Below are 23,113 nucleotides of genomic sequence, written 5' to 3' on the forward strand. Positions count from 1 at the left end.
GATATACCACAGTTTCTTTCTTTATCCATTCCTCTTTCTATAGACATCTGGATTATCTCCATGCCTTCACTGTTGTGGAGTCTGCTGAACTGCATCCAATTATAGACAAGTGGGAGAAAGAGAGAAAAATAGTCCATTCTAATATCATAACCTGGAGATAGCACTCATCCTTTATATATTCTGTCATCTGCTTGTGTGAGACACAGTCCAATATATTCTTTTTTTAAATCTTGAGAGGTGGAATTCTCATAAGAAGGATTTGGTTAAGTGGACAGATGAACCATTTTTGCTATAGAGGGTGATATAACAATGTAAAACCCCTAATAGGTAGCAGTAAAGGATAAGAGGTAATCTGCATATTTTTACTGGTCATCCATTAGACACACCAAGTTTCAAAATGGCCCTCAAATTTGTACTTTTCTTCAGTCCATAACATTACACTTTACACTGTTTTACACCCATTTGTGAAGAGCCCTATATAGTTTACTCTCACATGCCTATGTTTGAGAGGTCATTGCTGGAACCAGCATCGTGGTATAGTGTATTAAATCTGAATCCTAGCGGCTCTGCTTCTATTCCAGCTTCCTGTTAATTTATGCTATTGTGCCCAGGAAGGCAGTGTATATTAGCCTAAGTACTTAGGCCCTTCCTACTCGCTGAGACATCAGAGAGTATTCCCAGGGCCCTGACTTCAGCCTGGCCCAGTCCTGGATGTCTAGAGTGTCACCCAACACTTGGAAACATTCTCTCAGTATCTCTCCCCTTCCCTTTCTTTCCTTCTCCTCCTATTTCTCTATCTTATCCCCTCCGTTCATCCTCTCTTCCTTCTCTTCCTCCCTCATTTCTCCCTTTCCCTATCTTTTTTTGCCATTCTACACTTCAAATAAATAATATTTCTTTGTCTCATCAGTCCCACAAAATTAATCTTCAAACAGGGAAAAAGAGGGGAGAAAGCACCATCACATTTTCCAGAACAAGTCCCTTTTATTATTATTTTTTTCAATAAACCAGTGCTGAAGGATCTGCAGATACAGTTTAGCAAGCAATCGCTTTTAGCAAAATTTGTGTAGGGTTCCCAGGAACGTAGAAAAGGTCTTTATCTTCTTAGCTTTTAACAAGGTTCAGAATATGATAACTCTCCAATTTTATCACTGTAGAAGCAAAACTACTTAATATAAAATATGCAGAAGAAAAATAACATTGTTGTTAGGAAAATACAGAAAACAAAAATAACAACCAATGTAACACAGAAAAAGTTAAGAACCAGAACACTTTTTAATAGGGAGAAAAAGAAAGAACAGCATCAAGAAGAAAGAAAAGAAAGAGCCAGGGACATAGACAGATTGACAGAAACACAAAGACAGGGTGAGGCTTAGGAGAGAGGAATCCATTAGCTCTCCTCAGTAGCATTCCATGTCCGATTATAGCTGGTAATGACCACAGTCAGCATGTTTACGAAAGTGCTGTTCTATAGCAATTTCAATTTTAACAGCACTTACAGAAAAGCAGTATTTCCAACAGAAAAGAGATTTCTAAAAAAATATTAAGTGATAGTAAAATATCAGGTTAGAGACATGCCATTTCAAGATTAAGGGTTTTGTTCATTGCTTTCTTCTCAATAAGTTTAAGAGTATTTAGAGAGGGCCCGGTGCAGTAGCATAGTGGCTAAAGTCTTAACCTTGCATGTGCCAGGATCCCATATGGGTACTGGTTCATGTCCCAGTTACTCCCCTTCCCATCGAGTTTCCTGCTTGTGCCCTGGGAAAGCAGTAGAGGATGGCCCAAGCCCTTGGGTCCCTCCACCTGTGAGGGAGACTCTGAAAAAGCTCCTGGCACCTGACAGCAGATCAGCTTAGCTCCAGTCGTTGGGGCCACTTGGGGAGTGAACCAGTGGCTGGAAGATCCTTGAATATCCTCCTCTCTGTACATCTGCCTTTCCAATTAAAAAGAGGAATACTTGCAGCAAAATTATAGACTTAACACAGTGCTATAACCTGTCACTGATGCTCATTTGCAGTAATTCATTTGCGCCTAGTTGTTAATTATTATCTTCATTTTACAGACCATGTGTACTACTGAGCAACTTGCAAGAAATAGACATAGGTGTCAGCGGCAGACCAGGACACTCAGTGCAGAATGAAGAAGGCCTGTGGCTTCTTCTCTCTTGCAGTTGAGTTTCAGTTCTATTTAATTTAATATGTGCCAATAAATGCAAGCTTATACCAGGTATTGCTTCTGTAAGCCACGGATTTTGAAAATTCTCAAAGTTACAAGCTTTGCATAGACATAGCAATTCTATAGTTATTATAGATAAAGAAAAGAAGGAACACTAACTATTTCTAAGTTCTAAGAATGGTTGTGCTTATAGAAGTCACAGTGTTTCAACAGTGTTTAAAAAATGGAGAAAAGGCATAGTAAGAAGTCCTAAGCCAGACAAATTATATTTCAATACTTTTTCACTGTTATATGTTCCTCATCAATTTGACACATAAAATCACTTGGCAAATTATTTTAAGTGATTATTTTGATGAAAAATTTTGGGAGACATTTGTCTTTCACCTGCTTAAAAAACCAAGGTATCAAAGAATTATCCAAAAATGTAAGCTCTGAACAATAATAACCTGTCATTGAGTAGGAGTGTGTTTAAGCTAGTGAGCATGCAGCCACTTTGAGGACCAAGACGGGGAGAAACTGGGCTGAAGAAGAGGAGGTTGCACAGGTACTTCAGGAAAGATTGCTGTTGCAGAGACAGCAGCGCTGCTGGCACCCTGACTGCGTTGCACTCTGAAGCATCACCTTTGGCATGTAGTGGGTGGGCTTCCCTCAGTTTCTCATCTATAAAACACAGAATGATATGTAATAACATCCCCCTGAATTTTGACTAAATGAATGTGAAGCATTTAAGGCGTGATTCCTGATTTTTTGGTATGTGTTACATGTTAGTAACCTTGTCTCCTTTACCATCTGAATGATGCTTTTCAGCTAAAGTAGCATTACTCATTATTTCAGCAATTACAGCACATCAGTATTTCTCCGGAGGCAAGGAAGATCATCAGTTGGCTTGCTACATTAATGGATACCTTAGACAGGCTTAGTAAGGTGTAACAATGCCTTAAATTCAGGATTAATGATTTAGGAACAAACTGAAAGAAGACCTAAACTATGAGTGAACTTATTTACGAAATTCCTTTTTATCTCAATTTCCTCAACAGGAAAGTGAAAGTATTACTATAATAAACTTCAGACTTTTGTCGTAAGAGTTAAATCTGGTAGCTTAAATGTGTTTGGAGCTTAGTGCAAAAGTAAAAACAATCAGCATACTAAGTACGTGAAAAATAGGAACACTGGTATTAGTAGTAGTACCAGATTCTTCACTTGGAAACTTCTGAACGCACAAGATTAAATTGAGTGTTACTGGTATCACAGGTAGCAGTTAAACAATTTTATCTTGATGCAAAATATTTGAAATCTATACATTTTTTTCATAATCCAGATTTTCCATTAAGATAAGTGTAGTGTAGAATACTTTGAAGTCCGAGGGGAAGATATGGATTACGAACACTATGCATGGATTTCAAAAGTTTTTGCATCAAAATATACCTATCTTTAATCTCCTATTTTCATAAACTTTGAAGTGCCTTGGTACATCAAAGAACATTGTGGAAACACATGATAATTATAAATACTTTCCTCCAAATAGCCAGTGAAGAAGTGGGCATGTGGGCATGTGACATGCAGCTCGGAATACCCACATCTCATTACCATGTTAGTGCTAAGTTCTAGTCCCTCTGCTTCTGAGTGCAACATCCCTACCGAAATACAACCTTTGAGACAGCAGGTCATGGTTCAAATACTTCAATCGTTGCCAACCATATGAGGAACTCAGATTCAGTTGCCTGGCCTGACCCAGGCATTTGAGCAATGGAATAAACAAGCAGATTGACAATCTCCCTCAAACTCACCCTCCTCCCCTTCAGATAAATACCCATACTGTAAAAGTGAGGTCAGCTGACAAAAAAAATCCTGAAAAATGCCCATGACAGTTGTCTGACTGGAAGATGTGTATCCAGAGCCTTTAGTGCTCTGCTGTTTCTCTCTGAACTGGTTGATGGGCAGGTTACTTACTAGGTGGGAAGGCATTTGCCAGTTTCATGTGCCAAGCATCTTGGAGCTCCGAGAAGCCAAGGGACTTGCTGTGCTGGAGGTGGAATATAGCAAATAGGAGCCAAGTATGCACCCAAACCATCCCACACATCTGGCAGAAAATCTGCTGGTTCCATTCACCGCATAGAATTTTATAGGCTTTTGTCATGACTCTAGATCTTACATGACATGCATAGGAAATTCAGCTGGATAATATAGGAAGATATTTTAATTCCAAAATAAATTTTTCAAATCTGTCTATATCAAGTACTGTTCTCATTTAGAGAATCTCTGTATATTTTGCCCATTAATAATTTTAACATTTATTTTTCCACATACATACACAAACACCAAAGGTTATTGCCTAGTAATCTACATGTCATTGTAAGGCTTCTTTTAAATATCCAACTGAGAAATCAAAGATTAGTTGGTAATTCTTAATTAATGTAGTTTTGGTCTTTTTTATTAATATTTTTAATTTTATTTTTAGAATGATTACATGATTGATCAGGGTGGGAAGGATCAAGGTTTAGGGAAAATCGGATGAACTCATTGTTTCCAATTTTGTTATTTGTTCTTGTTGTTTCTGGGGGAAGAGGAGAGACCAAGGGGGAGGCCACACATGACTTTACAAACATCCCAGGACCCAGGGATGAGAAGATGCAAGCTCCTATCAACCCAGAGTCTAGATGTGTACATATTCCAAGGTTCTGTCCAGGTGGTTTAGATAGTTCTGGAATGCTGTCCATTTGACCAATCCAAGGATGATGTCCCACTGTATATGTTCATTGGCTGATATAGTAAGCCTCAAGTCTCCTTTCACCGAGATTAAAAAATATTTGATACTGAGGTTTTAACATCCAGTATATTTACATATCACTCTTTCATGCATGAAGGATGAACTAAATACAGTAGAATTTCATCTTTAAAAGTTAGGTTAAATATTACCCCACATTTCCAAATGACTTTGAATCATCTATTGCATCTTAGCAATGCCATCCTTCTCAACACTCGGTGACAAAAAGTGATGACTTCTCATGATAGTCTGATTAATCTTAACACAATGTTGAGTTAAAAAGTCATTTATCTCTGAAGAGATAAAATAGCTCTCCAATTAACATGATGTCTAATGAGGTTACTGCTACCTGTTAAATATGCTAGAATTTTTGATGTAACTCTTTCACTTTTGTTTTTGTGTTTTTTAATGAATTTTATTGGAGAGCCAAATATTCAGAAAGAAGGAGATACAGAGACAAAGATCTGTTCAGGCCAGTAGAAAAAATTCAGATGAATTTAATGTTTATGGATAATTTGTAATGCCATCCTTACTACTGCTAGGGATTATTATTAATATTATTGATATTCAGATGTGTTTCCTGTACTTTTTATCAAATATGTCCATCTTCTGCTGCTGAGATGTTATTCTATTCATCTCTGAGCACTCTTTGTTTATGAATCCTAGTTCTCAATTTTTTTTTTGCTGTAGACTATGTAGTTTATATTTAAACCACTTGAAGGATCGTGTGCTGTTAAGCAAAATAACTTATAGTTGCAAAATAAAGTTTAACTGCTCTCAAAATTTTACATTTCCTTTTTGTCCTAAGAATTTATCTTTACCATTTGATAATATAGTCTAGGCAAAAGATTCTCCAAGCCCAGATGGTTTAACTTAGCATCACCTTGTAACTTCTATGGTTTGAAACTAATAAGTTCCCCTTGCCCTGGATGTTTATTGGCTATTTTTGATCTGTGATGTAGTTCTTAAATCTTAGTCATTTTATTTACTTTTATTTTTCTTATTATTCTAAACTATTCTTAGTATATTTTAATAATAAGCCTTTGTCAAAACTACTAATTACATGTGTGTGATAAGTAACTTGAAGATTAAGTCTGAACTTTCACTTACTTTGGAATGTCCAGTGAGTTCAAAAGTGACACTGGACGAGTTTGCACAAATATGTACTTCTTTTGTTCTAATCCTCTATCTTTGCTACAGGAACATTGTTTTACTAGGCAGTACTTTGTAATAAGACATTTTATCCATTTGTAAAATCAGCTATTTCTATTTACTGTGTAGGGAAGAGTCAAACTCTTTTTTTCTAATATTCTTTTATATGCAATTATAGTCTGTCACATTGCAGGGAAAAATGATATGATTGATTGAAGTTGTATTAAGTCTTTCCAAGGTTTGGAGAAAAATCAATCACTTTAGGATTGGGCCATTATGTACACTATTATATTCCACATATACTTAAAAATTTCTTCAATATCTTTTATTTAAATTTAATAATTCATTCTATAAAGGACTCAAAAACCATTTAACCTTTTTCTGAGAAGTTATCATTACTACTATTCAATTTTTGGTAGATTCTTTGGGGTTTTCTGTGTACAGACCCTTATTTCCATCATTAATAACCTGTCTGTATACGTGTCTCCCTTACAGCTATGCATTAAGACAAAAAGTTTATTATGAAATTATAATGACGTGATTTTTCTGACCATAAAATTGATTCATGTTTTAGTGCAGTGTTCTGAAATGAACAACAGGTTACTGTTCTGAGGTGAAAAGATTTAGCATGTCATCGGTACATTTCAAGTTGTTGCATCTTTCACTATAGATGACATTTATTCACACCCCTATTTTTCTAAATGGTGTTGGATGTTAATATTGCTGTTAAAGTAACTTTAGAGTCCTGTGATAGAGCCTAGAGAAATAGCCCCAATATGTATTAATTTGTTGATGGCTTCAGCATATCAACAATTTTCCTTCAGATTTTGATATCGACGTACATGAACAAATGGGAGCCTTTGTGAAGTTTTTGTCTCTACCGAACATGAAACTTTCTTAAATATTAGCTCATCTTTCCTTTTCTCCAGTAGTCTGGGAAAGTCTCTATATCTATTTCATTTAAACCACATACTTATTCAGTCTGAGAATCATGTACTTCATTCTGTTGTTTTCTTTGCATGAACTTTTAAATTTCATTTTTTAAAATCCTTTTGTGATAGGGAAAAACTTAATGAGCAGAGAAATTTGGAGCCTGAAACAGAGAGAAAATCAGAATAACGCATAGTATAAACAGGCTATAAAATATGAGTATCATTTTTATGTTTAAAACTTTAATTCACAATAGTTTTACATTTAACAAAAAAAAGCTAATTTAGTACAGATTTCTTACATTCCTGGTAACCACCTTCTGCTGTTAGCATTTTAGATTACTATTATGTATTTGTCACAATTAGCAAACTACACCAAATTTTCCCTGCTTCTTGTTTTATTTCTAAATCCTTGTATTCTTATCTCTCATTTCCCTTAGCCTCTACTCATCAGTCAATATTCTGTGTTCTGATTGTTTTGTTTTAAACTCCTGCACTGAGAGAAAATATTATTTCTAACCTATTTAACTTAATATGAGGCCCTTAAGATCTAATTGCATTTGGTCATTCTGAAATGTTTATTATATAAAAAATTTCACATAATTCATCTGTGCATAACTAAATCTATACTGATACTTCCCACCCCATCCTACTTCCTGTACACCCTTTTTCCCCCTTTCTTTTATATGTTGTCTTTTAATAATACAAACACAATTTTGTGGCTTTTTAAAAATACAATTTTTAAGATTACCCTTCCACTGAATAAAACATTCCGATGTGCATATACAATGCATTTTCCTCACTCATTCATCTGATAGTAATTACTTCCACCAAGTCCCTATCTTGTCTAGAGTGAACAAAGATTTCATACCTTTTGGATATCTATGTTGAAGTGCTACCTTGGCAGTTGTAGTTGTACTTTTAAGCAGCTTCCATGCTGCTTTTCTACGTGGTTTTCTTAATCTGTATTCCCACTGACAGCATACCAGAGCTTCTCTTTCCCTACATCACTGCCAGCACTTTTTACAGTCCTTCCAGCAACAGCAACACTAACTGGAGTGAGTGGACGCTCCCGGTGGTTTTCATTTGCTTTTCCCTGATGGCTAGTGCTACTGAAAATTTTAAAATATTTTTCACATATATTTTTTTCTTTTGACAACCGTCATTTAGTTTAGGGGTTGTATGTCCAGCTATTTTTCAGTTATGGGTTGCTTATTGAATTTTTGGTTTTCTTCATATACTACATTTTTTAATGATGTTAGATAAATAGTTTACAAACACTTTCCCCCATTTTATTGGAGATCTCTTCTTCATAGTGGTACTTTCCTTTGCTGTGCATACTACTCTATTAATCTCTGTGCCTGCATTTATGACAGCAAAATGCTGTTTTATTACAATAGTTTTACAGTGTGTTATAAAATCATATATTTTGATGCCTCAAGCTTGAATCATTTCCGTTAGGATCAATTTGGTTTTTGAGGGTCTTTTTTTTTTTGGCAGTAGATCAATTTTTAATTGCATTTCATTTTACAACATCATTTCATAGGCTCTGATGTTCCTCCAACCCCTCCCCAGGCCCTCACCATGGTGGATTACTCCACCTTATTGCAGTATTACAGTTCAAATCCAGTCTTGTTTCTTTCATTGCAAGCATGTATCATGCATAGAGTCCAGCATCTTATTGTCCAGATCAATCCAACAGTTTCTTGGGGAGACCATATCTGATCTGAAAGCAGAGCTGGCAGAATATTGTTCTGACCAATTAAAAGCCATAACATAACATCAACAACAGTTTCCAACATTATGGAGTTAATTGACATGGTATTGAGTGACTGATATGTTAGAAAATGCAAGTTCTTAACCACATCCTGTGACTACTTCATTAACTTTTCAATTTTAGTTTATATACAACTGGCTTCTATCCACCTTAAAATGGCTATAGGATACTATTCAGCTATCTTGTGTCTATTTTCATTTTTATATTTAGCAGTTTATTGTACTGAAGCATCATTTTTACTGAACTTGGCAGATTTTAGGATAGTCCAAACTGGCTTATAGCTTTAACAAGGCATATGTCACCTGTTGAGGCACAGAACACTGTCGGGAGGGGTGTGCAGAGAAATCCTCAATACCCTAGTTAGGAGTGGCTTATTTTCGTGTCCTACCTAGTAAATAAATCAATTTTAAGACCATTTCCTCTAGATGTGTAAAGACATCTTGTGTATTTTGATACAGATGGCATTGAGCATACAGAATGCTGTAGGCCCTGTGGATATTTAAATTATTCAAATCCATGAACAGGAATTTTTTTTATTGATGTATTCATTTTATCTGAGAGACCTTTTTCTTCTTTATTCCTAAGCATTTTTAAATAACCATTGTGAATGACATTTCTTGATTTGTTATACAGCAGGATCAGCAGTGGTGCATAAAAATGTGTATCCTACTCTTTCACGGAGTTATATCTAACAGCTTTTTGGAGGAATGTTTAGTGTTTTCTCGATATAAAAACATTTCATATGTAAACATGTCTATTTTTACTTCCTTTCCTCTCATTTTTGTGGCGTTGGTTGCCTTTCCGTTTCTAACTGCTCTTGCTGACACTTCTAATACTGTATAGAAAAAAGTGTGGATAGGGGACATCTTTATTTTGTCCCAAATTTGAGTGTAATGTTTCAACTTTACCCAATTTGGTATATTTGCTGTTTATTTGAAAAATAAAACTTTTTATTACTCAATGTATCTGCTATACCTCATATATTGAGGATATTTTATTATAGATGTTGAATCTTATCAAATGTGCCCTAACATCGGTAGAGATTATCATGTCTTTTTGTTATTTGATATAGTTTGATTATTTTTTTAAAGATTTATTTACTTTTATTGCAAAGGCAGACATACAGAGAGGAGAGACAGAGAGGAAGATCTTCCATCCAATGATTCACTCCCCCAGTGAACGCAACGGCTGGCTCTGTGCCGATCTGAAGCCACATGGGTACAGGGTCCCAAAGATTTGGGCCGTCCTCGACTGCTTTCCTAGGCCACAGGCAGGGAGCTGGATGGGAAGTGGAGTTGCCGGGATTCGAACCTACACCCATATGGGATCCCAGCACATTCAAGGTGAGGACTTTAGCCACTAGGCCATCACGCTGGGCCTGATATAGTTTGATTCTTATCAATTTACAAATGTTGAACCATCATTGCATCATAGAAATAAATCTTGATTGATTGTGATGGCCCATCAGATGTAATTTTGAATTCAGTTTGCTAATATTTTGTTGAAAAGTTACATCTATGTTAATCGAGTGTATTTGTTATGAGACAACTTAGATTTTCTGTGCCGTTGTTACTTCTGGTATCAGGTACAGTGTCTTCTATTTAATCTCTAATTTTATTGAGTTTTTTCCTCTTCTGTTTCTTGGTAATCTGGGTAGTGGCTTTTTATCTTTTCAAATATCGTATTTTGTTTGCTTTGCTGATTTTTTTGTACTTTTCATTTCTGTTGTAACTCTTATTCCTTGGTGCCAAGTAATTTTGTATTTAATTTGCTCATTTTTAAAAGTATATTGAAGCATTTATTTGGAAGTCAGAGCATTGGTGGAGAGAGGCGGGCATGCGTGGAGTCAAACAGCAGGAGAAATCTTTCTTCTGCTAGTTCAGTGACCGAAGGGCCACAATAGACAATCCAGTCTAGGCTGAAGCCTGCAGGCAGGAATGGGTTTTGTGTTTCCCACCTAAGTGGCTGGACCCAATACTTGGTTCATTTTCTGTTACGTTTCTAGGTATATTAGAAATCTGGACTGAAAACAAAGTAGCTAAGTTTTCCATAAGTACTCTGTATGAGTTGCAATCATCACTACGGCAGAATAGGCTGTACTACAATGCCAACCTACCTGTGATCATGTTTTATTGAGTGAGTCCATAAGATGCATCATTAGTATATATTTACTATCTTCCTTTTCTTACATAAGCAATAACTGATATATGTATCCTTGATAATATTATTCTTCCTGTATGTCAAGAGATATTGACATATTACAGACACTTTTATTTTCTGTGGAATGTTATTATTCATATCATATCTTGTTTCTTGCATTTCTGTAAACTATATTGTTTTCCATTTGAGTAAATTTCCCTAGGATCATTATTTTTCATCCTTTTTCGGGAATTTCACAGCTATCTTTCAAATCAGGTTCTAATTCTGGAGTGCTATTATGTTTTTGGAGGTGTGCTGTTTCGCAGATTCTTTACATTCCTGCATTCCTGTGTCACGTCTGTGCACAAGTGTAACAACTCCTTTATGCTGTAGCTTTCAGTGAGAAAGACATTTTTATAGATGAGATATGGAAAGTACTGCGATGATCACTTGGGTAACTTTGCTTCTAGGTGAGTCCAGAAGTGTCACTTTGAGCTATTTATTCAATTTTGGTCAGTGTTGGTTGTGTCTGTAAATGCCACAGTTGTCTAGGTGACAACATTTTATGGAAGTGTAGCCATACACCTTTGAAGAGGGTTTGAGCAGAAAATTTGATATCCAGCAAATGAGAGATTGTGATGGCTGTAGCCACAGTCTTGTTACTGTGAGACAAAGAAGATACTGTGCCCTTAGTCCATCGGGCAAGTCTCAGTGATGCTCACTGACAGCTCTGGATTCCAGAATGTAATATAATCTAGGATGGGAACTTCCCAAGACCCTGCTGGGTGACCTGGACTGATCTTGTTCTTATTTGTAACTCTAGCACTGGGGATATGAAGGGGAATTTGTCCCAATTCTGTGGAGGTGATTACAAGTTCTTTTGAGGATTGTGCACTGGAAGGTATGGGTCTGAAATAAAAAACACAGGCAAGTTCTCCCTAATGTCCTACAGGGTATATGGAGAGACTCTGATATATCTAGAACTGATTGCCCCAGGTACCTGACAGGATGCAGCAGGCTCTCATAGGGTAAGTGCCAGATAAACTGAGGATAGCTCAAACTGGGATGTCCAGACATCCCACAGCTAAAGAATGCAGGGCATCTGCTCGCTGTCTGAGGCTCCTGAGATTTCTATTGGTGAGCATGCCCATTTCTGTCCTCTAGCCAGAACAGAGTTCAGTAACAGCTCTACCACAGCTCAGGTGTGGTGGTTGGGGGAAAGCAGAAGGCAGCACATTACTGTTTAGAGCAGAGAAGTTGCCTGGACTTCAGCCAGTTGCTATACTAGGTTTTAAGTCAGTGAGGACAGTAGATATTCTCCTGCCTAATTTTTGTGGCAAGATAGTGTCTCCTACCTACTCGCCACCTGCATAGGAGCTACAACAGCAAGTCTGTATCTTTTTGCTATTTGTAGTTCTTGTAAATTCATTACTGCAGTCTCCCATCCATTAGATGCTTGGAAATCTGGGATTTCTTTCCTCAATTTTGTTGTTGTTGTTGTTGTTTTTTGTTGCTTGGGTAAGTGAAGTTTCTTCCTGTTCAGGTGTCTTCAGCTGGTCTCCTGAGCATCATTTTTCATCCTGATATAGTGTACTCTAATTTCATTTGTGACAAATGTACTTCACTTTGAAGATAGCATTTTAACGCATGCTCTAGCTAATCAAGTATTTTCAATTTCCCTTATATTCTTAAAATTATCTTCAATTTATGGTAGTTGTGGACACTTATGGGGTACAAAGCAAAATTTATTACATAGATATGCAATAAAAATGTAACACATCCATCATGGTACCAAATTGTCTATGGTTAGCATACTTTATAAGATCTTATCTTAAAATTTTTAAGATACAGACTCACTTTTAACTAGTCACTATACAAGTGCAAGAGTTCCCAGGAGCTTACCTCTGGAATCTAACTGAACCTTCTACTCTTTGAGCAATGATTTCTCTGTCTTTTCTCCCCTCATCCTCTCCCTCTAGCCCTGACCCAAAATCTTGGTTACCTCTATTTGTGGGAGCTTGACTTGTTTACAAGTGACACAAGGCCAAGATCACAAAGTACCCATCTTTCAGTGCTGGATTGCTTTTTATGTAGTCCAGCCTCTTCCAGGTCCATCTTATCATTGACTTAATTTCCCCATTTTTGTAAATTTTGTATTATACCAGAATATCTATTATGTTTCACAAATCTTTAGACATGGATAGGATGTCATGATTTTTCATCCAAGGGTACATTCCCTAAAGTTTTGTTAGATTATGAAAATAAGCCAGATTTTGAAAAATATTGGATTAGTGTTCAAATTGATTGGAATTTTATAATAGTGTAGGTTTAATGATTTTGTGGTCACCTTAAAAGTTTTGTATGAATTTAAGCATGCTTTCATTTGATTGATTATAGTGCATGCCCATTTTTTTTTTCCTTAAGGTTTATGTATTTATTTATTGGAAAGTCAGATGCACAGAGAGGAGCATCTGCTAATTCACTCCAAGTGGCCGCAACAGCCAGAGGCTCTTCCAGGTCTTCTAGTGGGTGCAGGGTCCTAAGGCTTTGGGCGGTCCGCCACTGCTTTCTCAGCCTACAAGCAGCAAGCTGGATGGGAAGTGGGGCCACTGGAACATGAACCAGTGAGGACTTTTAGTCACTAGTCCACTGCACAGGACCACCTTTGCCCATTTTCTTGATGGACTATTGTGGTTTTAATTGTGATTTGCTGAATTCTTGTTTCAAGCCTTTGATTACAATGAAAATTTTTAAATTACCTAAAAAAAAAAAAAACTAAGTTGAAACAATTTTTTTTTTAGAAATTTTGCAACTTAATTTTCAGTTTCAAGTTGCAATAATGGTGAAGTTTTATTATTTTCTTTCTGGATATTTTAGCATTATATATTTCTTATATTCTTATTTTACATTATACAGTTCTGTATGTATAGGGCTTTCCCCATCGCTCCCATTGTACCCTGTATTTTACAATAATATAGTCCTTTAGCTGCAGTCATGACTCCAACATTCTGCTCTTTACATGTATCATGACATTGTTGGTAGAGGCAATGGCAAAGAAGTGTCTTATTAGTGTTTAACAATATGTTGTTTCCTATTTTTCTAACAAAATTAACATTACCCAGGATCATAATTGTTTCATTAAACTCAGACCATTCCCTTAGGGCATTAATATCCTAATTTATTCTTGATTTGATTTAGGCTAAATATACAAATTTGATTAGGACAAAGTCTTTGAAGTCAAGGTAGTTCCAAACACTGAATAAGAAATAAAGCAAATTGTAATGAAATGCTCTTAGGTAATTGTCACAAGGAACAGAAGCAGCCCAGGCAGAGTGTGGTGGAGCTAATTAGATATAGAAATACTTAATATATCTACAATCATACCTTGACACTGTTCTCAAATAGGGGAAAGATGTGTAGGGAAAGTTACTTCGTTTGACAATTACAAATATTTTAATATCAAAATCCACATGTATTTATTAGCACTAAAGTGTAAAATTAATAGGACTGATGAGCCATATGTTCTACTAAGGAATTTGGATTTCAATTTTATAGCCAATTTGATTTCCCAAATATTTTTCAAGTGAGGACTATAAAATCAGCACTGCATGTTATATTATTTGGCAGTGTTGTGGGGGAATAATTGGATTAAAATGTAAGTGGAAATCAAAGCTGAAGAAATAACTGTACTAATATGGAAGCTGAATGAGGAAGCATGCCTCAGTATACAATAAGATTTCAACAAACTGGGATAAAAATTAAAGTGAGTCAGAAAGATTCCATGGAGTTTTTTTGACATATTGATCCTTTTTCAATGCTAATTACTCCACTAATGCAATACACTATAATGTGCATAGGAAAATCAAAGTATACAAGGAATGTGCCTTATATTTTCATAGCATTAAATGGAAGCAATGTATAAGCTTCAAAGAATAATGAGTTCCAAACAAGTGTTACAGGTAGTAAAATGTTGATATAGTCAGGTAATTGGTTTTAAGAAAGTTGTAGATGAGTTGAAGAAAAGAGGTTGGGCAGATACATTGGGTCAGTATTCATTACATCTGCAAAGAAGTGATTTCAGCTTTCTGCACAAGTGTGATGATGGGCTGTATTACTCTAATGTATAGGTTATATTGTGTAAAGTTACGTTGAGGAGGAAACGCCATTAATATTATTAAAATAAGACAAGTACTAGATGTGTGTATATAAATGCCTTTTTAATTTTTTTCATTTAAAGGGTTAACCATGATCTTAGGATTCAGAGGAAATCCTTTTCAAATTTAAAAAAAAAAAGCAGTCATTAATTTTTAGAATGCTTGTTCCATTTCTTTTCCAAAACAAGTTTCTCTAGATTCAGAGGATTAACCTCATTTCCACTTATATTTAAGGAGAAATGAAAAGTGTTGTGGCACAATTGAGGGTACCTTTAAGACCATATTGTTCAAACAAGACTCAGATTTTTAAGTGCTTGTCAAAGAACAAGGAGAAAACTAGAGGCAGACGTGCAAATAAAAAGATATGGTTTCTAGTCTGGGTTTGGGACTTGACCGAGATGCAAATTAAAAGCTAACAGCAAGAGTTAAACTATTCAGGAAGAGTTCAAGAAAATGAAAACATAATTATTCTACCATTTCTGACCTACATGAGTTTGTGCTATACCTCATCCCTCTAGGACCTTCTTTGTAAGGTACAAGAGGTGCAGGGGAGGAAGGTAGCATCATAGATACTCATGATTTATTATGTTTTGATCATAATATGCATTTCTATATTGTCTTCTGTATGCTATTGATTTTGGTCCTCAAACATAATTTCTCATAATGTACCTTTCAAATAATCCTATTTCCATGAGTCATAATTTCATTTGTATTGAAAATGCAGAGTTATAATAACCAGTAGATAGATTTTTTCTTTTCATCTCTTTAGCTCTGCCTGTTGCATCTATTTGGATAGCTATAGATGACTGTAAACCTGGGTGCCAGGTAGGGTTCCAAGGACGTGTGCCATCCTTTGCTGCTTTCCCAGGCCATGAATTGGAACAGAGAGAGCAGTCAGAACGCAAACCAGCACCTATATAGCATGCCACTTACTGCAGGTGGAGGATTGGCCAATTGAGAGATTGTGCTGGCTCCTACTTATGTCATTCTAAATTTATCTCCATGAACTTAAAAAATTACTGATGATAGTGGAGGCTTTCCTTGAAAACCTGAAACCCAGAGAGAATTCTCACCTGGTATAGTGATAAACACCTTAAAATATATCATGTATACTGTTCTCTAATCCTCTTCCTTCCGGGACTAGGTCTGTCTTGGTTGCTTTTTTCCTCATACTTCATTTCTGGTGACCTAATTATATACAGGTGCCAACAGTTTAATAATCAGTAGTTTAAATTATACCATGCAGAATATAGATAGGATTTGGACTATGAATTCTATTTACTTGAAATAACATTAGAAAAAAACCTGCCTTTTTCTAATGATGAAATAGATATTTAAAATGTTACAGATCACTAAAACTATGTAGAAGTATGATATTTAGCATTTTTACAGGATTTAAAACAAATATGACAAAATACTATATTCATGGTCAAATGGATAAATGGAATTTATTTTTATTTTAGCTCCTGCTTATAAGAAAGTATGTGGTATTTGTTTTTCTAGTTTAGGCTTACTACACTCACCATGATGCCTGCCAGCTGTAATAATTTTTATGCAAATTATAGAATTTAAATATTTTTAATTGCTAGGTAATATTCCAGGTGTGTGTACATGTATCATTTTCTTTATCCAGTGATGGACCCTTGGTTGATTCCACATTCTGGCTATTGTAAACAGAGCTATTATAAATGTGGTTAGCATATCATTTTAATACAATGGCCTTCTGTCATTATTTCTGAAGTTGGGATATATTAATGTTAGGAACTTAGTCTTAAAATTTGAACTAGTATTAAGACACACCTATTCCCTTCTCCTTTCCTCTAATGCAATTCTTACCATTTAAATGCTAATTTATGACTTCAAAGCATAATATCTAGTACTTTTGTACCACAGAATTGCTATGTCTCATGTTTCTTTATGATAATTATTATCAGAGCATGTTCAGGGTGTCTATTGAGCTTAGTCGTTAGTAAACATCTTGGGATGCTTACATCCCATGTAGAAGTTCTTCTGATGATGTTTTGGCTCTGTTCTAGGTTCCTACTAATTTGACCCACTCTGAACAGTCACAAAAATTTTCCACTGCAGAAATAATTTAAAAACTCAGCAGTGAACTTGACAGCTTTTAGCTTCTTAGTAAAATCTGTAATTTGAAGAATTTATTATACCATAATCTTCATTTCTCAAAACCATAATGATTATGAAATCACAGTGTTGAGTAAACCCTCTTCCTCTATAGTTTAAGATACAGGTCTGTGAGTGTGGTAACATTTTTTCTCTAAACAGTCATCTGGTAGTTGAAACTTACTTCTCTATAAAGCCACTTATTTTAAGAAACAATTGTTACCTCTGTTTTCTTACTGATTTCATCATAGCTTCCTTAGGTGGTAATGTATTTTAAATAATATTTCTCATTAAGCAGAAGCTGATTTGTTATATTTTTAGCTGCATTCCACTAATAAAACAATTGAAGCTAACAATATTGAGGACTGGTGGAGTGCCTGAGACATACTTTTTCATAAAACAAGCTACAGGAACACATTTAAGAAAGATTCCAAGAAAACAAAGAACTTACCTGAGTTTATACCGAAGGCCTCTTCTGAAAATATGTTTGCAATTTTTCTACTTTGCTGATAGAAATCCTGTGAATGTGAAAAATCAGGTGAAATTTGTCAATACAAGTTTAATTGGAGTATCCTTCAACTGCTTGGGAAAACTACTAGAGAGCATGACCCCCATATGAAATCTACTATAATACAATGAATTGGAGTTGTTCATGATTACAGAATAACTCTAGGAATGACAAGATGGTACAACATGGGCTCTCCCACCTGCTGACCAACCTTATCAAAGGTGGGTGCTACATGTGAAGAATGGCTAACCACACTGTTGAACCTGTGTATTCAAACTTCCCTGCTCTGTGCATTTGCATTCATTACCTGTTTATTCATAGGAAGATGGAGCAAAACATTGGGACTTATTCTTCCCTGGAAGTAAATTTGAGGGAAGGGTAAAGGCCTTTTTCTTAGCCACAGGGTAGAAACTCTCTGAACTTCAATAAGTGATCAACACTGTCAAGGTAAAGAACCAGGAAAGATGTTACTATCTTCTATTTTTGTTACACATGTCCCCCTTTTTGAATAATATTTGAAATATAGAGATGAAATCCAGTGGCCTTGCTTATACTGATATCTGTGTTTATGCTACCCCTAGGCACAGAAGGAGCAGTATTTGGGCACTCTGTGGAGACCCCTCACATCAGAGCAGAGCCATCACAAGACCTCAAGTAAGTCCCCACTTATATCTCTGTCATGTTTTCCACAAATGTTGACTATTCTCAACATCTTAAAAGAACTAAAATAGAAAATGCATTTCATACTTGCATTGAGAAGTAGCATTGCATTCCTCCAGTTAAGAATTTGACAGCAAAAACAAAAACCGAAAAAACCCAGTGTGACCTATTATCCTAACCTTATCCATATCTCCACTACTATTTTTACAATGAATGTAACAATGAAGGTATCAGACATGTGTGTAAATTGTGGAAAAGGAAAAGACAGGCTATAGAAGAAATTGAGAATAGGACCAGTTGAAAATATTAATACATGCACAGGCACAAAGTTAGGGGAGGCATGGAGTAGGAGATAGCACAAAAACATCAGCTAATATGTATGGGCGAGTGCAGAAGCAAAAGGCAGTGTGGCCAGCTACAGGTAGGACATCATTGTTCTGTGTTCTTCAGGACAGTATTTCCAATGCAATAAAATGCTCTGATACTGCACTGTTTGCACATAAAAGTCCTCATTATGGAGAGGTATGTGAAGTTGTCAACACTATAGAAATTCTCTCCAAAATCATCATTGCAACAGTTGAAGAAAATGAAACATTAATTTCTAAATAATATTGCTTTAAGAACACCCATGCACAAGTAGGTTGAAATGTGAAGATAAAACATGTCTTCAGCTAACTAAATCTGGATTGGTTAATCACATTATTTGTGATACTAGATGAAGCTATCACCATTACTATAATGATAGCAAAAAAGGTCATGTTAAAAATCACTTTTTAAAGTTAGATCAGCATATCAACCTGATAGGGTCTTGAACAAGGGAGTTAAAATGATGTTTCACACAGAATATTTTTCAGTCTCCATTGCATGAGTGGAAAAATACTCAAATGAAGACAGAAGGATCTCAGGGTGACATGGCTGTGGCAACTATCACCCCTTCTACCAGTTACTCTGGGCTGCTGTTCCCTCCCTAAGAGCTCCACTGGAGGAAGAAGAGGTCTACTTTGCCCATGCAGGAGTGCTCTTTGATCAAGGGTATAGAAGTAGCTGGGTTCACCTACCAGAATCTCCAAATAAGGCCTTGGGGTCCATTCATAGAAGAATGCAGCTGGTCCGACTCCAGTACTGTGAAATAGGCACTGCATGAGGAAGCCAACTTTTCTTTAAGTAAAAGAAAACAGTTTGTAAGTTATCATGGTAACAGTTAAGAAAAAAACATTGATCCAAGAAGCTAGTAAATAATGTCAAGAGGTGGTCGTCTGGTGAGGGGCTATTTATACGTGCAAAAAATTATTACTTATTCCATGCAAAATCTGAATTTCTTTAGAAGGGATGAAGAATATATGTTGTCCATTATCTAATAATGTGCTCTGACTTTGATCTGTGGGTTATTTTATGCCTCTGCACCTAATAAGCCTGTAAGTTTCATTATAAAAAAGAATCATATCTTCCTTGCTTAGCCTTTGCTCTACAGCAGGCATCACTGTGTTTGAATCTTGTATATAGTACACATAAGCTAAGAAATAATCAATGAACTCACTGTATGTGATAAATGTCACAGCAGTTCTTTTTTGCCAGATGATTGTGAACTTGGAAAAATATAAACAAAACTCCATTTTTATCAGCTACCATTCTCTGGTGTAATGCATCGCCTCCAAAATGTTGTAAGTTCCCAAAGAAGAATTTTTACTTCTAATATATTGGTGTCTTCTTATTCATTTTTCACTTTCTAAAATGAAAAGTCTATTGCTTCAAGTAAGAGACAATTGGTAGTTTAATAGCTGACATGCTTAAAAACAAAACTGTAAATTAGCATATGCATGTGGCATTTTTAGCTGTTAGTTTAATGCTTAAATGATGGAAAGTTGGAAACCTAGTGCATCTGAGAGCATACTTGTCAAGTTCTGACATGGTCTTGCTTACCTCAATTCTAGAGGTGCAATGCAGTAACGATTAGGGGTGCTCAATTGTTTCAATCTCCAGATTGAAAGCAGTGTGTCTGTAAAGAATTCTCCAAGCCTTGCTGACACATTTCCTTCCAGAGCTTTAAGGTGAGATCATTGGCCAAGTAAATTCTTTAGAAAGCAACATTCCAAACATAGTGAATTTTGATAATTTACTCAATTATAATGAGCATGTAAGCATAAAATCTGGGTTTTTATGCCACATGTGTAATTTCTGTGGTTTTGTGTATTCATGTAAGGTGATATTATTTGCTAGAGATTGTTATCCTTGAAAGGCTAACATATACTATTTTTCTCATCTGTGCAGAATGCATTTGCCTGAAATAGTTCAAGTGTTAACCTTCTTCTATGATTTCTTAAATATATATATATATATATAAACTCTTACAGTGAAAATAATTCACTATAGAGTACAGAAATTAAGTGCATTGCATATTGATCATTGGCAATGATCATTTGGATCTTAACTTCATTAATGATCCTAATAAAAGTTCCCTTGGATTTAGTAAAATGAAACATTATCTGATTTATAGGTCAAAATAACAACAAAACAGTGTTTTTTATGTATAAAATTTAAAAGCTTTGAGATACAAAGGTTAACGTCTTGAAACATTTCTCTCTAAGCTGCATCAGTCCTACCCTTAAGGAGAAGCCGCATCCACTCAGTAGTATGGATATTGCCTGAGACATTCCTTCAATCGATGGATGGATAAGTTCCCTGGAATAAAAAAAAACATACAATCATATTCTCTCCCTCCTCTTTTTCCTTTCTGGTGTCCTTTAGCTTTTTTCATCCCATGTATGATTGTGCGTGTTTATTCAGATTTAATTGCAAATGAGCACGATGAGAAATAGCTTGTAAACAGTAAATTGGGTTTGTTTGATGTAAGATAGGAGAGGCATAAACTAATAAGAATAAAGGGGAAAAAGCCGTGTTGCTTGCAGCTGAAAAAAGCTTATTATAACCTTGAAGTGATTTCTTAAAGTTTTGATTTTTTTTTTAAACCACCTAGGCTGTAAGTTCTGCTCCATCATTAAACCTACTGATAATCAGTGAGCACCTAGGATGCCTGGACGCTCTGTCAAATGCTCAAAAAGAAAAACACACATGTTTCCTAACCTTTTTAAGTTTCAAGAGGCAACTACTACATGGAAATGTGGTGTTTTGTTTTTTGTGGCTTTTTTCAAGATGTTGAACATTTTTATAATAACTTAAACCATTAATTCACAAATATGATAAGTATTTAAGCTATATTTTTATCTTTGGTTACATAATAAAGTTGCTTTTGTAAAAGATCAAGGAACTCAAATTTAACATTAATTATTTCTACTATAACTCCTGGGTACTCACTGTTGAAATTAGCTTCAAAGTTTACTGCTAGGTAGTTCTCAGAATGAATATATTTAGAATTCACCAACTTCATAGACTACAGAGTGTTGTAACGATTTTAGTAAAGGCTGCTACTACAATATAAGCAAGAAGTGTCCATATATCCTCCATAGTGAAGTCCTGGAAGGTTCTATCCAAAAGAGAGGGGTAACACTTAATCGTTGATATGGTTTTGCTCATAATCTACTTACTTGTAATTCTAGAAGTTAATTCAGGTTCAGTCTGATAGCAGTCCCAAGATTCAAAGCCAGGATATTTGTATAGTTCAAAATGCTTTGAGAAGTATAATATATTCAGATAAAATCAGAAAAAAAAAACACTGCAGTAACTATTTTATGCTTCATTGGCTTATGAAACATTTGTACATTTATCACATTATATAACAAACCCTTATATGCCCACATTAAGAATGGCATGATTATAATGTTCCTTGTGTTCTTTAATCCGTATAGTGTTTGCTTTCTCCTGTTTTGAATGTTGAATATCTATTGGAGTATGGTTTCAAGGGTAGAGTGGCAGAGAGTAGAATGCCACAAAAGCAGGCCTGGCCAAGTGGAAGCCAGGAACACCACCAGGGCTTCAAGGAGTGTGAAGGGGTGTAGTACTTGGGCCCACAACTGCTGTCTTCCTGTATGTATTGGCAGAGATCCAGACTATACAGGGACCAAGTACTGGTATAACCTACTGCTATATTAATGCTGTGTTTATTAATCACATTGAAAATTCAAGTGGAATACTTTATATTTCTTTATAAATCATCTTTCAGAAAAATTTTAATCCTATGTGCATATGTGCTCATAAATACTTATGTAAAACATTTTCAGTTTTTCCAGATTAATGAATTCTGTCTTAAGAGTTCCCTTTTCTAGATTTAAGATACAAAAATTATTAGAGGAAGTTATAATCTAATTGTTCAAAATGAATGTTACTATAACTAAGTGAAAGTTTTTTTGGAATAGATAAGATTAGGGTCTTTTTCCCTGACTGAGCTCTTTAGTGAAGCATGTAATGTTTGACTATAAGGTAAATTAAATGGCAAGGATGGGTGTAGAAAAATATTGCATCTAGAATTGTATCTAGGGATCCAACATGACTGATCTGTGAAAATAACAGAAAAGCAAAGGAAGGACCACATTCCCTGGTACAATTTGCTGGAAAATCTCAGTGAAACCTGGGAAGAGAGAGAGAGAAGCCAGGAGAGAGGGCAGCAGCACACCAGCTGTGACCTCCTGACTTGCAGAAAACTGCCATCTTCCGGCAGCTAAAGTCCTTGCCTTGAATACCCCGGGATCCCATATGGGTGCCGGTTCTAACCCCAGTGGCCCTACTTCCCATCCAACTCCCTGCTTGTGGCCTGGGAAAGCAGTCGAGGACATCCCA

At 35.7% G+C, this 23,113-nt stretch overlaps 1 protein-coding gene and 1 long non-coding RNA gene across 4 annotated transcripts in view; one reads left to right on the forward strand and one right to left on the reverse strand.

The window, feature by feature from the left end:
- Positions 1 to 23,113, forward strand: part of SGCZ (sarcoglycan zeta) — a 336,717-nt gene that overhangs the window by 281,175 nt on the left and 32,429 nt on the right. For all 3 annotated transcript variants that reach the window (XM_040966026.1, XM_040966027.1, XM_040966028.1), the window contains one exon: positions 18,304 to 18,376. In XM_040966026.1, coding sequence (XP_040821960.1) covers positions 18,304 to 18,376 — 73 coding nt within the window. The remainder of the gene's footprint in view (positions 1 to 18,303; positions 18,377 to 23,113) is intronic.
- On the reverse strand, positions 17,591 to 22,985 carry LOC121146545. The gene is made up of 3 exons (XR_005882229.1): positions 21,925 to 22,985; positions 19,441 to 19,540; positions 17,591 to 17,732 (listed from the first exon to the last, which is right to left on the reverse strand). It is a non-coding gene; the product is annotated as an uncharacterized LOC121146545 (long non-coding RNA).

Source organism: Ochotona curzoniae, unplaced genomic scaffold, assembly GCF_017591425.1.
Source record: "Ochotona curzoniae isolate NIBS_2020 unplaced genomic scaffold, NIBS_Ocur_1.0 scaffold_4505, whole genome shotgun sequence".
Classification (NCBI taxonomy): domain Eukaryota; kingdom Metazoa; phylum Chordata; class Mammalia; order Lagomorpha; family Ochotonidae; genus Ochotona; species Ochotona curzoniae.